The sequence below is a fragment of the Parasteatoda tepidariorum genome, chromosome X1 (assembly GCF_043381705.1).
Source record: "Parasteatoda tepidariorum isolate YZ-2023 chromosome X1, CAS_Ptep_4.0, whole genome shotgun sequence".
Taxonomy (NCBI): domain Eukaryota; kingdom Metazoa; phylum Arthropoda; class Arachnida; order Araneae; family Theridiidae; genus Parasteatoda; species Parasteatoda tepidariorum.
This window is the reverse complement of record NC_092214.1, coordinates 14,451,489-14,469,736: the sequence shown is the minus strand read 5'-3', so window position 1 is coordinate 14,469,736 and position 18,248 is coordinate 14,451,489. Positions and strand designations below refer to the sequence as shown.

The 18,248-nt window shown below is 31.3% G+C and overlaps 1 protein-coding gene across 5 annotated transcripts in view; it reads left to right on the top strand.

The window, feature by feature from the left end:
- Window positions 1-1,599: 1,599 nt before the first annotated feature.
- The window catches only part of LOC107453001 (Sideroflexin-1-3), a 96,289-nt gene continuing 79,640 nt past the window's right edge, over window positions 1,600-18,248 (top strand). For 2 of the 5 annotated variants that reach the window (XM_043052514.2, XM_021147137.2), the window contains exon 1: window positions 1,893-1,948. In XM_043052514.2, coding sequence (XP_042908448.1) covers window positions 1,908-1,948 — 41 coding nt within the window. In that variant the 5' untranslated portion in view covers window positions 1,893-1,907. Of the gene's footprint in view, window positions 1,764-1,892; window positions 1,949-18,248 lie in introns of those variants that run through there. The other 3 variants (XM_043052512.2, XM_071187834.1, XM_021147140.3) reach the window with 3 other exon arrangements.

Genomic DNA, 18,248 nt, shown 5'->3' with positions numbered 1-18,248 from the left:
GAAAGAAGATTTGTGTTTTATTGGCAGAGTCATCTTCATAGCATGCAAGCAACCGGGGCACAAAAATATTTCAGACCTATAATGTGTCATAATGTTTAAAAATAAACTAAAAAACTTCACATACAGAAAATAAATCATTAAAATACAGTCCCTGGCCAAATTATTAGAAGTACTGTAAGATTCGATGTAAAATTATAATTATCAGGTGATACTATAATAAGCTTTATTGTTTTTACGTAGCTGAAACCGGTTTGCACTTGTTTACGCTAGTGTATCAATTATTTAACATTGTAATGAAATATATGTTAAAAATAAATACAAATAAGAGGTATATGAAAAATCTCCAGAATAAAAACCCATTTGGACGTTTATATATAAAAGTACTAACAAGTATATCAAAGCAAAGATATGAAAATTTCGCATCATTCTCTTTGTAAAAATAAGTTCGACATATGTAACAATTGGTATTAGTTGGTATTGGTATTAATTGGTATTAGTTTCAAACAACGCAATGAACGCATTATTTTCGTTCAAAAAATTTTTCTTGTCCATTTAGTCCTAACATTAAAAATACCATTTTAGACGAATAAAAATATTTTACTAGTTGACATAAAGGACATTATAAATATTTGAAACAGTTCAGTTATAACTTTCATTATTAAAAAATAGTGAAGCAAATATCGACACTTTTTTAGCTACATATTGTTTGATAACAATAAGTTGGGAATCCTGATTTTAATAAATTAACAATTATGTTTAATTATAAAAGTATAGCATATAAACTCGTGCATATCATGTCATTGTTGTTAATTTACGTCGCACTAGAGCTGCACAATGGGCTATTGACGACGGTCTGGGAAACATCCCGGAGGATGATCCGAAGACATGCCATCACAATTTTGATCCTCTGTAGAGGGGATGGCACCCCTGTTTCGGTAGCCCGACGACCTGCGCGCGAAGTCGAGTACTTTACGGTAGGGCAGCACAGTTTAACGAGGACCAATACCGCACACCCTCGGTCACTACAACTGATCCAAGTGGTCACCCACCCACACACTGACCGCAGCCAGTGATGCTTGACTTCGGTGATCTGCTGGGAACCGTGTCTTAACGATCAGTCCACTGCGGGACCGTCTGCTGTCGTAGTACCAGCGCTGCAAGCTCGGGACTGCCTAAATTTCCGGGTTACTGTTTCAGTTGTATTTTAAAGCCATTTGGCATCATTGTGCTTTGAGATTCCTGCAAACAATGTATTTGATTACTTATGTTTACAATGCTAACAATACTGTTTACAATACTAAAAGTGTTAACACTAACGTAAGATGGTGCACAGCTTGCAACACGAACAAACAGCGGTCATTTTTAANTCAAAATCTAGCAACCATGTCACCTTTTTTAATAATAAATAACAAAATAACTAAAACAAATTTTCTCTCCAAACTCCCCAGAATCACATAATAACATTAATATCTTATGAAATATGGCAGATTTGAGCTCAGAAATTATCTAGTTTATTTCTTTTATTGAAAACAAAATTATCCGTTCGAAAGCATCGCCTATCAGAATAACATGTAGTAAGCAGCTACAAACTTTTTAACCGGATCTAGAGTAGGTCCTGAGCTGGAGATTGTTATTGTTTACATTTCTATTGAAAACATCATCCATTCTGAGGAAGAAAAGATTACAAGCTAACGTTCCTGAGACGTGTGCTCATCTAACCAGTTGATAATCAGACCTGAGTGGTTTTTCTGGATAAATTTTAGGTAAGTAAATTATTTTAATTTTAGAATAAAATTTATGCTATGCGTAACGTATAAAAACTTAAAGATGTTATATGGTACTCTCTTTTTAGTTATGCATTTTACTAGGATAGGAAAATCCTTCCCTGATCTAATTTTAATTTTTACATGTCAAATCAAATAGTATTTTGTGGGATACAAAAACAAAAGTAAATATGTTTACCTAATTTTATCTCACATGAAATGCTGAAAAAGTGTGAAATTTTATTTTAGGTTAATACATCTGGAATATTATTTAACGAAAATTACTTTGTGAAGAAAATTATTTAAACTTTCTTATTAAATTATATTGATATGTGCCGTTCAATAATACTAAGGTTTTAAAAGGGGATATTTCCGGACTGTAATCTGTCAGGGATTATTTCTGTATCATCTTCTATTCAACTACAATCGCTAAGGCGCAAAATAAATTTTAAATCAGCAATTTTTTTTATATTTTTAAACAAAAACGTGTAGAGGTTTGCTTGATGGTAGTTATACCATCTGAGTTGAACTTGTTGGTTAATTTTTTTCCGGCCAGGACTTGGTGATTATTTTGTGATTTTTAAATCATGTGATGATCTGTTATTTTTAAATTTTGTGATTAGGAATAGCATGTGTGATCTTCAAATTGCAAAAAGAAGACTTTCAAAGTGTGATTTTTAAATTTTGTTAATATGAATCGTGATGTAAGGTTTTTGAATTGCTTGAAGAAAATCACAACGTATGATTTGATTTTTAAAATGTGCTAGTATGAAATGAGATTCATGACTTTTAAATCAAGTGTTTACGAATCACAGGAATATGAATCGCGAAACGAGATTTTTCAACTGTCTGAATATGAATCATGATGTGGGACTTTTAAATCACATGAATGTGAATCGCAATGTATGACTTTTGATTTATGAGAACCACAACATATGATTTTTATAATGTGTGATTATGAGTGGCGATTTTTAAATAGTCTGAATGAGATTTAAAATATGTTAATGTTATGTATCATTAAACTTGCACGTGTGTATGATTCTTACAAAACCTGCATTCCTATTGTATTTTTCTGCAAAAGGGCTACAAGCTTAATGAAAATTTAGCGATCCTGTTTTTTTTTTCTTTTTTACTTCTTTCTGGGAATATGTAAGTTTTCTTAGGATAATTGCAATTTGTGTGAAAGCGTTGATTTTACGGAGAAGAATTTTGTCAAAGTACCAATTTTGCTAAGACTATTTTTGTGAGGGTACCATTTTTCCAGGTCAATTTTTGCGAACATACCGATAAAGGGTAGTAAAATAAATCCATCTGTATTAATTTGTTATAAAATTAGTACTTAATTTTAGTTGTAATTTTAGTATGTCTTCATTCTATTTCATGCTACATTCTATTTCTTTGTCAGTAGTAGGGATGTAACAAATATTTAGCCCTTTTGCTGAATATTCGGTTGGCCAAATATTTGGCAAATTAGTTTTTGGAAAAATATTTTTCCGCTAAGTTATTTTTTAGGAGGGATTTAAATAAATTTAACTAAAATAAAGTTACTATATTTTATTAGATATATATTTTACACAGATCAGGGTGCGTAGCATTTTTAAAAAGTACTTAAAGGTGCTTATTTTTGATTTTCATTTTTTAAAAGCCCTTAAAGGCACTTTTTTCATTGAGTGTTTTTAGAAAGGGATTATATTTCTCTTTTCCAAAATGCAATTTTTTATTTACTATTTTTTTTTACCATATCAATTTTGGCCAAAAATTACGCAAAAAGCGTGGTTTGCACATTGTTCTATTCACCATTTTCACAATTTATTCAACTGCAATCCATTTTGGCATACCATCCATAGCGTATGAGAGCGTCAATCATTTTAAATGTTTGATGAACTACTTGCTGGTCTGCATGTGAGTATACTGAGCTGGATTCTGTGGGAAGAATTCTTGCATTCTCATGAGCAACTCTGCTGCAATTTGCAACAGATTCTCAATTTCAGGCTTCATTTCCCACCCACTGAAATCGAACTGAAAAATTTCTCTAATTTTTGCTAATCACTGGAACCAACTAAACATAGCCAATTTTTTTCTCTATAAGTAAAGGAAAATTTTATTTCTCTTGTTAGTTTCATCGTTGGTGAAGCACCATCATATTCGTCACTGGCAAACTAATGACCTCCTCTCGGTCTATTGTTTATAGATCAGTTCCAGAATCCTTGAACTCGACTTTGGGATCATTCACTAATTTGCGTATTTTCCTGTGGGTCCCCAGAGAGTAGTAAAGAATCACTAAGTTTCATCTTAAAATTTCCATCTCCCTTTATTTTAATTTAATTTAATAAAGATAGAATTAATTGTGATTTTAATTGGTAAGATTCTTTAGATATTTTTTTAAAAGTGCTTAAAAAGTATTTAAAAGGTGCTTATTATTTGTTGAAAAACTTGATTATACACCCTGCAGACTTGTTAAGTTCTAAAACTTGTAAATTTATGTTCTGAAAGACAAATGCATGGAGCGAAATTTGAAGAATTTAAACTAGATTAGTTTGTAGCAAACCATGAGTTTTGTATTGCTATTTTTTTTCCTTAGTTATATTCAGGCAAGTCAATTTCGTAATTTTTTCAGCATTCTTCGTTTTAAGAATTTTTTTGTATTCATTATAGGGCAACATTTAATGCTGCTATTCTAATAGATTTTCTTTTATTGTCAATTTTTTTTCTGTGCGGTAAGACAAATAACCGGCAGCATAGAAAACTGTGATTCACAATGTTGCAGTTATAATTCAGAACTAAGAAGATTTTTTTTCTACTTCGCTTTTGCTTTCTTTATTAACTTTTCTTTTAATCAGGGATTTAATTGTGACTCAGCATTTCTTAAAGAGCGTTTTAAATTAAACGTTATACTTTAATGGTTACTTTTTTTCTAAAAATATTTTTCATTTTTTTGTTCTCTAACGGCTGGTACTGAACTTTTCGTTTTTCACCTGGGAAGATGCCGGAAGTGTTACTCATTTAACGTTACCCAGTGGGCACCTGTGAACTTAAGTCACGGAGGCGAGCAACATTACCCACGACACACAGCCACAAATACTCGTTCATAGGATGGGGCACATTCACACATCACACACAACAGAGGACATAACATATTCGAACCCGCAGCCATTGGCTTCACAGTTGGACACGCTAACCGCTCGGATATCTGGCCGACTTTTCTAAAAATATGGCAAGGTGAAAAGGTTAAATTAAGATTTTTAGCGTTGAATTTTTTAAAAAAGAAATTAAGAACGATTTTTGTATTGGTTTACATCTAGAGTTTTCTACTTTTTTATCAATCTACTATTTAAAAAATATGGTAAAATTGTACAGTATACAGTAATTTTTTTTTCTACTTTTTTATTGCAACGTTTTTATGATAGCTCTGCATTTTTACGAGCGTTTGTGATAGACTTTTAATATTTTATGGATAATCTCTTTTTTAATATTATTAAAATTAAAGAGTTAAAGAAAGTTTAAGAGAATTAAAGTTTAAGAAAGAAAGAGAATTATCTCTCTTATTTCTTCTTAAACTTTACAGTTTTTTTTATTTATTTTAAATAATTTCAATTATTTTAATATCTAATTTGTTCTAGCTATCTTTATTATCGTAAATACTTCTATTATAGTTTTAATTATTTTATGGACTAAACTAGGGATGCACAACCTTTTTGAGTGAAGGGCCATTTGCACAGCAGGTTGGCTAACGAAGGGCTGTACATGTATTTAGACATGTTAATGAAAAATGTAGTAATGTTTATTTAAACATTAGCGTTCCATTTTTTTAATCAAGAAACTGAGTAATATCAATAAATTAATAGTGTTCCATTATTAGAATTCATTCAAAAATATAAAAAAACTTATGCTTTTTTTTTTACAAAAAAACAAAAAGCTTGCCATTTTTATCAAAATAAATAAACATTGAAGAAAAGAAATTATTTTTTTTCATGTCATGCAATACGAAAACTAATTTTAGAATTAAATTCTAATAAATAAAAAATACAAACTGCAATGCCCACAGAATGAAAGTAGGAAAACGTTTAGTCGTAAATAAGTAATATAAATTCAAATTTAATGGAAGAAAATTTATAGGTTTTAAACAAAGGCCTAAAATAAAAACAAAACTGTGATAGTTCAAAATAAAATTCAATGCATATTTTGTAATGTACTTTATTATTTTATTTTATTAATTATTAGATTTTTTTTATCGTAAACATTTTCCTTTCTTTTATCGGAAAAGATCACTTAACCAACAAAAAATTGAAATCTAAACTACAAACAGTGAACAGTTTAAAAATTCACGTTTTCCGCCATTTTATGAATTTCTCAAGTTGCAATAACATTGCAACTTGATAACAAAATAAGCATTGAATTTTATTTTGAACTATCGCAATCTTTTTTCTAAAATTATGGCTAGGAGAAAAATTTAAAGTGAGATTTTCGGCATAAGATTTTCGGCAATAGTAGTTAAATTTAAAAAATTAGGAACGTTTTTTCTATCTTTTTATTTTCTTTAAATAAAAAAAAACTTTTTTTAGACGTTTTCATTATAACGCAGTAATTTTTAATAGCATTTCTGTTGACTTAATTCTTTTTTCTTGGCTTTTTCTGGTAATTGAAAAACTGAGATGTTCAGCTTTAAAATTTTTTTCCAAAAATTAAGATCGATTTTTATGTTCTCTGTTTCGCTTTTCAACATTTTCAAAAACATTCTTGATTGACCTTATTTTTTGGAGTTAATTTATGAATACATTTTTCCAGGAAATATTATTCTGAGAATTGAAATTTTAGTTTCAGTGTTGCTATGCTGCTAAAAGATTTTGCTATTTGGCCCCAAGTGTACGGCGTTCAGTCAATTTTTTTCTTCTTCTTTTTTTTTTGTGCTGAATATTTGGTTTTTGATCAAATCACATTTGACCAAATCATATTCGTTGCAGAAATAAAAACGAAGGAAAAATAACTAGGATTTCCGATAAAACTTTACCAAAATACCGTATCAAAAAGTGATTATTTAATTGCGCGATTAACAATCACGTGTCGTAATAACATCATAGTTAAATAACGGGATCATCAAAATCATGTGGAAAAGTACAGAAATAATTGGGAAAAAATATATTTATTGTGAACTCAGCACTAATAAAGCGTGTCAAATGCATAATTGGAATTTTTTATAATACGTGGGAACGCATAGCAATAACTGCCGAGAAAAATTTTTGAAAAAAAAAGGAAAGAATTGAAAAAAAAGATAAAAAATCACTTAGATTTGAGATGAAATCGTCACAAATAAAGTGCACAAAAAGTGATTATTTAAATTTGCGATCTGAAACTCGCATTGTAATAAAAATTCGGGATTTTTGAAATCACACAGAAAAGCGGAAATAACTGTTTAAAAAAATCATTTATATTTACGATAAAATCGGCTTAAAGAAATCGGGTTAGACGTACATCTACTAAAGAATCTGTTAAAATTGATTGTGTCACTGTGTGTGTGATGACTTAAAAGTGCGATTAAAAATTGCCATTTTTAAAATTTTTTTTAATTGTGTTTAGAAGCTATCGCGGGCCGCACTTCAGTAGTCGAAGGGCCGCATTTGGCCCGCGAGCCGCAGGTTGTGCACCCCTTGACTATACTTATTTTTTAAAAAATATTTGTTGATGATTTTTTTTAAAAGAAATATTTATATTTTCCGCCGAATATTCAGCTATTCGGTCGAATTACTATTTGTTACATTCCTAGTCAATATCAATTGGAAGAATATTTTACAAATTTTGGTTTTATTAATTAAAAACTGAAAAATTTGTCCAAAATTATTGAAAACTGCTTTTTCAAAAATATGGTTACTACACTTTAGATCATACATTTTGATATATTATAACTAGTATTTAGTCTATATTACATTGAATAACATAGAAGTGCTAATTTTTAAATATTGATTTCAATTCTTTTTTGCCACAATTTAGGCAAATATTTTAGCTTAAGTAAAACTAAAATGGTAGCCAATAGTTCTATGATCTTACCTTGTGAAATTGTTTTTGATTCTCAATTTTATTTTTAATAACTTATATATGAATATGATGAGACGAGACAAGAAACAGCACGCACTTCTAAATCTAACTTTATTCCTCTTTGTTTACACACATACACTGAACAACAAAATTAATAGAAAAAATAGAACATGAATAATAGAGCCCTCTGGTGATGAAACTGAATTTAAGGCTGAACATGCCGCCCACCTTCAGGGATGTGATTCTTCCGCGGATTCGTGGATTTCGCTTTTTTTTCTTCTGATTTTTCCATTTTTTCTGCTAATTTCTGCTAATTTTTTTTTTTTTGAACAAGTTAAAATATTTTATGAGGAATTTAATTTTCCACGGAGCGAAAGTATTGAAGTTCTCATTTCTCTCTCTGAAGTTTCTCTAAAAATCATTTCCTTGGGTTAAAACTGGTTGACCTTTATACAGGGCTGAGATTTTTCGCTTTTACCTCTCGAACTTGAGCCTTTTTATCAAAAACTCCAATACTCTAAAAGCTTCGTTTTTTTTTTTATTTTTATAAATATCCCGCTTTTTTGTGAAAATTCAGTCGTTGAAATAAAATAATTATATATTTATTTACGATTTTCAAAGATAAGCAGAAAATTCAAACTATGTCCTTGCTTCTAACCCTTCCGCATTTTTACTTATTTTAGCTATTTTCTCCGCTTTTACACACAGAAGATAAGATTTTCAGTATTTTTATCCGTCCGCCGGATAGCTCGTATTTTCGCAATTCAGACGTTGCTGCTTCCTGTATTCTGGCGTAAAAGCAAACAAAAAAAGAAGAAAATACAGGTGGATTTGCGGTGAAAATATTTATTTGCTCATTCAATTAATCTTGTAAATTTTTATTTATTGTGTCTAAACAAAAACAATACAAACAAGCCTTTTAGAAATCTCAAGTCCTGACTCTGCTAATATCTCGATTCTTATTCACGTGATTTTAATATCAATCATCGATTTTCGCATTTACCTGATTTAAAAGTTGCGCATTGCGATTCTTATCTATGCTATTCGCGATCGCAACACTCGAATACGCCATCTGGGGAGAGACCGGTCATGCCTTTAGCCCTTCTCTCTTCCCTCTCCTCCTTTTTTCAGTTGTATAGGAATGTACTACGATATTTTCCCTTTTCTTAATATTTTTCCTCTTTATATAATAAAAAAATTTCTTAAAATTTCCATGATACTTTTCTTTAGAACTATGTTTAATGTAGTTTTCAGTTCCATATAGTTTTTCAAGTTAAAAGATTTTAATCTATATGAAAATCCAGAGAGAAACTAACGTACTTCCTTCCTCTATGACTTTCCACACGCTAATGGGGAAAGCATGTGAAGTGTTGCCATAGGAAAAGAGTTCTGCTTTACGCCACCTGCAGCCCATTTCGATTCGCCGTTATCTAGCTTCCCTATTTACCAGTATTGTTCAGAACCTTTTCGAACAACAGAACACAACCGAACCACGGAACCCCTTTCAGAACACATTTCTCTGCAACCACGTGTTTACCGTAGGTAAGGTTTTTTCCAGTAAGACGTTCAAATTTTTTATGCACTAATGTAAGATAGACAAATACCTAGTAAAGGCAAAATCTTCTATGATGATGCAGCAAGAATATTCAATGCTTTAAAAAATAGGAGACGTTAAAAATGTATTATAATAAAAGAAATGATTTTTTTCCAAGTCTATTTGTGTTTTTTAAGTTTTTGGAAATCTTACTTAACTTTCTGAAATCTCATCCTGTTTTTGAGAAAGGGTGAGAAATTCTCACCCATTTTTTTTCTATGATGAAAACACTGAGACATTAAGCGAATTGTTTACATGAAGACACTTTTAGTACAAATTTCTGCTTATTTTGGTAATAGACACAATTTTGTTACATTTCTTTTAAATATGCCATCTTATGTTCTGACAGTTACAACTCGAACACGGTTGTCAATACCGGGATGTAATAGGAGTACTCTGCACATTTTCCACTTGGTAGGTGGCAAATTATCATCTTTTAACAAACGCAAATCATTAACTTCGATGTTTTTAGTTGGCAAAAGCCATTTTGGTCGTTTTTGCAGTCTACACAGATATTCCTTGTGCCAACGTTTCCAAAACTGCTGTACCATTTTTTGGATTATTTGCCATCTTGTAAGATAAATAATGTTAGATTCGGTGTAATTTCTTTCGGGAATGCTTGTTAACGGTCTTCCGATTATAAAATGACCTGGTGTTAAGACTGATAGGTCGTTAGGGTCACAGGATAAAGCAGTTAAAGTTCGAGAATTGAGACAAGCTTCGATCTGAGCTAAGAGGGTCTCAAACTCTTCGTGTGTTAATTTGATCTCACCCACAACCCGTTTTAAATGATATTTCGTGGATTTAATGCCCGCTTCCTATAGGCCCCCCATGTGAGGAGCGCCAGACACATTTAGATGCCAATGTATACCCATATCAGACAAAAATTTGTCAACATTTTGATTATAACTCTTTGATTTTGCTAGTCTTTCATATTCCATTAGTTTACGTTTAGCTCCAATAAAATTGAACCCGCAGTCACTGTATATGTCGCTACATTTACCCCTACGTGAAATAAACCGCTTTAGGGCTGCAATGAAGACATCTGCAATAAGATTAGTGACCAACTCTAAATGGATAGCTCTAATTGTAAAGCAAATAAAAAGAGCTACATATGCCTTGAATGTTTTAGAGCCCCATCCTTTAGCTGTTTTAATTTGGAACGGGCCTGCATAATCAACTCCACATTGTAAGAATGTAGGAGCAGGAAAAAATCGACTGGATGGCAAATCACTCATCATTTGGTTAGTGACAGATGCTCTAATTCTACAACATTTAACACATTTTCTAATTAAATGTCTGATAATATCTTTAGCACCCATGATCCAAAAAGTTTCCTGAATAGAAGATTGTACAAGTCGAGCACTAGCATGTAATAAATTTTGATGACAATGTCTAATAATGAGATCAGTTAAGACATGCCTTTTTGGCAGTAAGATAGGATGTTTTTGGTCGTATCCGATATTTGCATGTCGCAAGTGACCTCCCACCCTGAGAACACCTGAATAATCCAAAAAGGGATTGAGAGATAAAATTTTGCTTTTGCAAGATAAGGATTGATTTTTTTGAAGAGCATTGATCTCATTATGAAACTCAACAGATTGAACTAATTTAACCAATACATTCATAGCATTATTTAGTTCATCAATTTTTACAAAACCAGTTACCTTACTTTTGGAGTTTCTGCAATTGTGAATGAATCTTAAGCAATATGCTGTTACACGTTCAAATTTAGAGAAAAAAATTTGAATTTGTTCATCAATTCATTTGGTTCAGATGAATGGCTGATTGTAGCAATTGACTGCACAGTACACACTCTTTCTTCAGGCATAGGTTCACACATTTGAGATATGAGCATATTTGTTTGGAAAGAAATCGGTTGATACGGAAATGTTGGACCACTAAACCACTGAGATGTGAGTAATGTTGATGATGACACACAGAGCCGGATTATACTATTCGTAGGCCCTAGGCATAGCCGTTTTTGGGCCCTCCCCACCTTCCCCCACTCCTCCCCTCTTTTCAAAATATATGCTAAAATTTTCTTGCATATTTTTTTTTACATTTTTATTAATATGGATTTTAATTTACAAATTTGTTTATCGAACTTTATCTGCAATACCGACATACTGCCGATATTGCAGTTGATATCGATAATACCATTATGATTAGTTCGATCGATAACTATGTAAACACTTCACGTCAACAATACAACAACAAACTAGCCAAGAAAACAGTGAAATTGATAATGAGATTAATTACAAGAAATATTTATACTACAAATAGCTTCATAGTTTTCATGATACTACTATGATAACTTAGTGAAGGAAATTAACATTGTCAAAAGTAAATCTTTTGAAATTATTTATAAATAAATTTGCAAGGTAGGTTAAATGTTTACTAATAGAAAAAAAAAAGATTTAATACTATTTTAATAAAATGCTAGTCACGTTTTTTCAAATGAGTCATTTTAGCAATTGACCAATGCTTTATATATATATTTTTCAGGATCATAAATTATAGTCAACAATTGGATTTGCATTCATTGTTTGGTGATATTAATTGTTTGGTGATTATTATTAGTATTTGCGTTCAACAATGAATGAAGATCGCTTGGCATAGCTCGCACTTATGTCTATTGAATACGACATTTTACGTAGTTTGGAATTCGACAGCATAATACAAGATTTCGTTGAACCCAAAAATCACAAAAAGTAATTAGATCATAAGACTCTGCAAAATAATTTATTACCGAAAAATATTATATTTTTATTTGTATCTTCATAATTTTGTGCAAAGTACACTTGCAGTTTTTAAAGCTAAATTATTTTTGTTAACAAATTTTTTTCTCCCAAGTTTTTCGTAGGCCCTAGGCACGTGCCTAGTGTGCCTATAGGTTATTCCGACCCTGATGACACACCATGGGTTGCGATATCTGCTGGATTTGTGTCACCACTAATGTGATGCCACTGATTTGGGGAAGATAAGCTTTGGACTTTTGCTACTCTGTTGACAACAAAGGTTTTCCATCGGCTGTATGGCGATCCCACCCAAGAAAGAACGATAGTTGAATCTGTGTAGAAGTGAGATTGGGATATTGGAATATTTAATGCACTGCACGTAAATTTCATCAGCTTTGCTAGAAGCAAAACTCCACCTAGTTCTAGTCTTGGAAGAGATTCATTCTTTAGTGGTGCAACTCTTGTTTTGGATACAACAAATTGAACACTGATTTGTTTATCATCTGGCACTGAGCGACAGTATATGACAGCCGCGTAAGTCTTTTCTGAAGCATCGCTGAAGCCAAATAATTGAAATTGCTTTTTAGGTGACAAGAGTCTTGGTATTTTGATGTCTTTTACGAGCATCATATCTTCTGCAAGCTGTGTCCACTCTTGTGAGATATTTGGAGAGATTGTTTCATCCCACTGCAATTTATGCTTCCACAGTTCTTGCATAATTAGCTTGCATTTAATTGTAAAAGGTGCCAACCAACCTAGAGGGTTGAATGTTTTGGAAATAGTGGAAAGAAGTAGGCGTTTTGTCAAGGTACCTTCAAAGGATGTTGGAGTAACTTTGAAAAGGAACACATCGTCTGCTGGGTTCCAAAGAACACCTAAAGTCTTTATGATATTGTCACTGTCTATGTCAAGGGATGTATTTTTTAAGCACAAATATGCATCAATTGTCTTCAAAAATTCATTGCTGTTTGATGCCCATTTCCTCAGGCTGAATCCTGCGCTTGATAACATTTGCATTAATTGTGTTTGTAATTCATGAGCTTTACTGAGTGTCTCAGCTCCAGACATTAAATCGTCTACATAGAAGTCTTTCATGACTGCATTGGAGGCCAAAGGAAAATTATCTGCTTCTTCTGTTGCTAGTTGTTGAAGACATTTTGTAGCAAGATAGGGCGCAGAAGCTGTGCCGTAGGCGATTCTAGTGAGTCGATAATCTTGAATAGGCTCAAAAGGTGAGTTATGCCATACGATTCTTTGAAAGTCAGAGTCCTTCAAAACAACCTGTCTGTACATTTTCTCAATGTCTGCTGTTAGAGCAATTTTATGTGTTCTAAATCTTATGAGCAATGTTGTTAAGTCATCTTGCAACTGTGGTCCTACCATCAATTTGTCATTAAGTGAAACACCAGTTGAAGATTTTGTAGAACCATCGAAAACAACACTGAATTTATCCCCGATTTTGTTTGGAACTGGATGATGAGGGAGATAAAACCTAGATGTGACTGGAATGTCAATGTCCGTTTCTGGTATTATTTACATGTGCCCAAGATCTGAATAATCTTGCATGAATTTATTACACTGCATAGAAAGTGACTGAATTTTGACAAACCTACGTTCAATTTGTTGCAAACGATGAATAGCAAAATTTCGAGATGAACCAAGTTCTTCAGATAATTCATGAAAAGGAAAATTGACAGCAAATCTGCCAGTATGATGCATGAGATGAACCAAGTTCTTCAGATGATTCATGAAAAGGAAAATTGGCAGCAAATCTGCCAGTAGAGTCTCGAGAAAATGTTTCATTATAATGATTTTCGCATGCAATTTCTTCCTCTGAATAGGACTTTGCTTCTGTAATTTCTTCTAGCTTCCAGAATATATCTAGCTGATATTCAGCTTCACTGCAACTAGCATGATTTGTTATGATTGCACGTGTTTTGATAGGTAACTTGCTTTCTGTTCTTCCCAGAATAACCCATCCGAAAATGGATTCTAGAGCAGTTAATGACAGTTCTGGAATAGTTAAACATCCATTGAGCATTATTTCACCAAAAACTTCTGCCCCCAGTAAAATATCTATAGGTCCAGGTTGGAGGCAATTTGCATCTGCTAATTTTAATTGTTTAAAAGAATTCAAAACAGACGCATTGACCTCTGTTTGAGGAAAATCACAAGTTATTTTGGGTATAATTAAAGCTTCTGTCATGATGTTAGCATTTTTGTAAAATAATGATGTGATGTGTAGTTGAACTGAACCTGCAACCTTACCTACCCTCTGTGAACTTAGGCCATCAACACTGATGCTCGCACAATTTCGTTTTAACTTTAATAAATTAACACAACAATCCTTAATGAATGTGCCTTGACTGGCTGAATCTACAAGGAGTCTGCATTTATGTAGTGAGCCATCACCGCCCTGAACATTAACAACAGCGGTGGGTAATAAAACGCATTGTGTGACTGGAATAGTTGTGTTGTTGCTACTAATAGTAGAAATTATTTCATTTTCCCCCTTCTCTCTTAATTTTGTTATTTGAATTTTTAGAACATAATAATGTATTATGCGGCTGAGCGCAATTCTTACAAGTTCCCATACGGCATTTCGTAATTGAATGAGTTTTATTCTATTTGAGACAATACGCACAAAGCTTATTTTTGTTTACTATGTCCCATTTTTCTTTCATCGGAAATTCAATAGAACTATTGCATCTGAATAATCCGAAATGAGTATCACTTTTGCAAAACAAACAAAAAAGTGAAACTAATTGTGACGAAAATGATGATTTATTCATTTTTTGATTTCGATTGGCTCCTCTTTCAAAGCTTGCATTTGTGTTTTCTTTTTGGCGTAGAGCCAAAGATGCTAGCCCGTTGACCTTATTCAAAACAAAAGTTCTGAATTCTGCGAACGAAGGGATATTTTTTGTTTGTTCTAACGTCCAAACGCGAAGTCTTTCTGGATCAAGTTTCCCTTTTAAAAGAAAAATAGTGATAGTGTCCCAGTGCTCCACAGGCTTTTTAAGGACCTTTAATATATCAATGCATTGTGAAGTAGTATCAATTTATTTTCGTAATCCTGACGCGGATTCATATTTTAAGCTAGGTTGAGAAATTAACCTGTTTAATGCTGCGTTAATGATTTCTGTTTCGTTTTCATAATGTTCTTTAAGTGCATTCCACGCTCTTTCGTAATTTTTATTAGTACAGTAGAGAACTATTTATCCGGTATCCAGATAACCGGGAAAAATTTTGATCGGTTTTTCCACCATTTTAAACTAGAACGATTATGAAAAAAAGTGGAAATTGAATTCATCCTTGAAGTTCAGTAGAGGAAAATGTAAGGAAGGGGGGAATTTATTTCCCCGTTTACCCAGAGAAACGTCATTTCCTCCGTGACCTTGAAGGGAGGAATGTTTTATTTTCTCCTTTAGGCCGTCAATCAAGCTCAAGGGTGTGGCATGCTGATTTCGTTTTCTGCTTGATTTACGAGGGAGGTGGGGAAAATGCATTACATGCATATCAGTGAACAGAAGATGAAAGAGAAAAATATATTTATCTATTTGACATCGATTAATAAAAATAAGAACTTTTTCTTCTGAATAAATTCTCATTCTTTGGAAGTGCGGTATCATTTGCAAGTTTTTATTCCTGTGGAATCACATCTAGTGTAATTAAATATTGTGTTTTTATCAACAAAAAAAAAATTAAAAGGAGAATTGTTTATTAATTTAAACATAGGTTTATTTTATGAAGCAGATTGCAGTTTTGTTTTTCTGATTCCACTACGTTTGATATTTTTTTCGTTTCTCGTCATTTCGCACTCAATAAATTAATTCTTTTTATTCATAAATTTTCTCATTAGGTTTTTTTTTAAAAATTTTGTTGATCTTGCCTTGTTCCGTGTTTTAATAGTTATGCTAGTGCCTTTTATAACTATCGTTTCGGTTTGATAATTTTCAAGTGCTTTTATTTAGATTAATAAGTTTTCCTTTTATTTTATCGTTTCCCCCGTATAATTAGGTATGAAATATATTGCGTTATTTAACCATTGGTTTTGTTTATATTAGTTAATTTAGGAATTGTAATTATTTTTAAAAAATAAATACGAGAATTTTGTATTTTTTAAACTTGTTTTACTTTCTAAACTTGCTAATTTTTTTTATTCTTTTAAATGTTGTATTTCTACCATTTTTTTTTCTTTTTGAAGTTAGGAGTACCTTTCTTTTTTCTCTTACTTTATGCATTACACTTTTTCCTTGTAATTCGGGTTGGATAAAACATCAATTAACGACACTTTTTGGTCGATCCAGAAAACCGGGAAACTCAGACATCCGGGATAGCGATGGTCCCGAGCATCCCGGAGCATTATATGACAGAATGACTTGTTTTGTCAATTATTTGCTCATATTTCACCTTAAGGTGCTCATTTTCATACTTTTTATTTCAAAGGTATTCAAAATTGTTTTTTACCCTAAAATGAGAGGTTTTTCAAAACAAAACACATAATTTTTTAGTGTTTTTGATTTTTAAAAGTTGTTATTTTTAAAAATTTTATGTCGTTTTTCGATGTTAAAATTGACAAAAAGGGCCTGAAATGATTGTGAATAAGTAGTATATAGGGGGGTCCTGTAGCCCACCCTATATACTACTTATATATATATATATATATATNTTTAAAAACTTGGTACATTAATTTTTATTTAATTTTTCTGCTTTTAGAATGAGCTCTGATTTTTTTTAAGGTAGGAACTACTAACTATGATAAACTGTTCCTAAAGCCACTGGACGGAATAGTTTGGATGTATGACCTTTTATACTGGATTAGTTAAATATCTTTTAAGTTACTTCTTAATAATTTGTAGCCTCTTAAAATTAATTTAATTATTTTAATTGTCCAGTATAATAAACTGTTTAATGTTTAATTAATTTGTTTATTTTTTATTATTATTATTTTTGTATAAATGGAATGGGCTCTAGTTCATAAAGGACCACCCCAAATGAATGCAGGTGATATGTGTATACTTTAAAATTATGTAAGGTTGTATGAATGAAGGATAAAGCCTATAAACAGCTTTCTATCCATATGTACAGGCTCTGACTTTTAAATAAGTCACCCTATGAAAGATGGAAATGTGTATACTGTAAAATTATGTAAGGATGTATGAATGAAGGATGAAGTCTATAAACGGCTTTCTATCCATTTGTACAGGCTCTGACTTTTAAATAAGTTACCCTATGAGTGATGGAATGAAAATGAATGATTTTTTCCTTTTTAGTCTGCTAATTAAATTAATCCGTTAAGCAATTTTTTTATTATTATAAATTTAATAATATTTTCTCGATTTTTAGGTTTTATTAATTTCCGAATAATACATTTTTACTAATTTTTCTCATAGATGGCAGCACTAATATTTTACTTTAAAAATTTTTTTTCTTCAATCAAATATATATTTTTTAATTTTATTTTATTCGATTCAAGCTATAAGCATAACTTCAAATATTTTACCTCTTTGCGAATTTTGTTAACTGTTTAATTATTGTACTTTTAAACCTAAACCGCATTTTACTACACGCCGGTAAGTTTGATTACTTTTCACAAGTGGGGAAAAATAAATTATTTTTGAAAAATAATTTGGCGACAATGAGGAAATATTTAAATAAGGTGTTTAATATTTAAATGCGGTTAACTTACGAGGTAGCGTTATATTTTTTCCACTAATAACAGATTGCTAATTTTTTTTTTTTAATATTATAAAATGTGAAGATCTTTTTTATTCATCTAAAAATGTATTCGTAATTTAGTAACGAAATTTGAATAAAGCGTTTTATTGAATAAAACATTTTATTAAATAAAAGACCTTTTATTCAATGAATATCGAGTTATATAAAAGCATGTTTCCGATAGAATAAGATTATACATCAGATTGTGATTATATTTTATGTGATATTTAATTTTTTACTTTGTTTTATAATAATTGATATAATTTCAGTAATATGCACGCGTATGCATAGTTTTGGAATTATATATTTATCAGTATCTTCCAAATATATTTTACTAACTATTTAATTAAATTTCAACATAAATTTTATTCTTTACGCTACTACGTATAAAATTCTGTC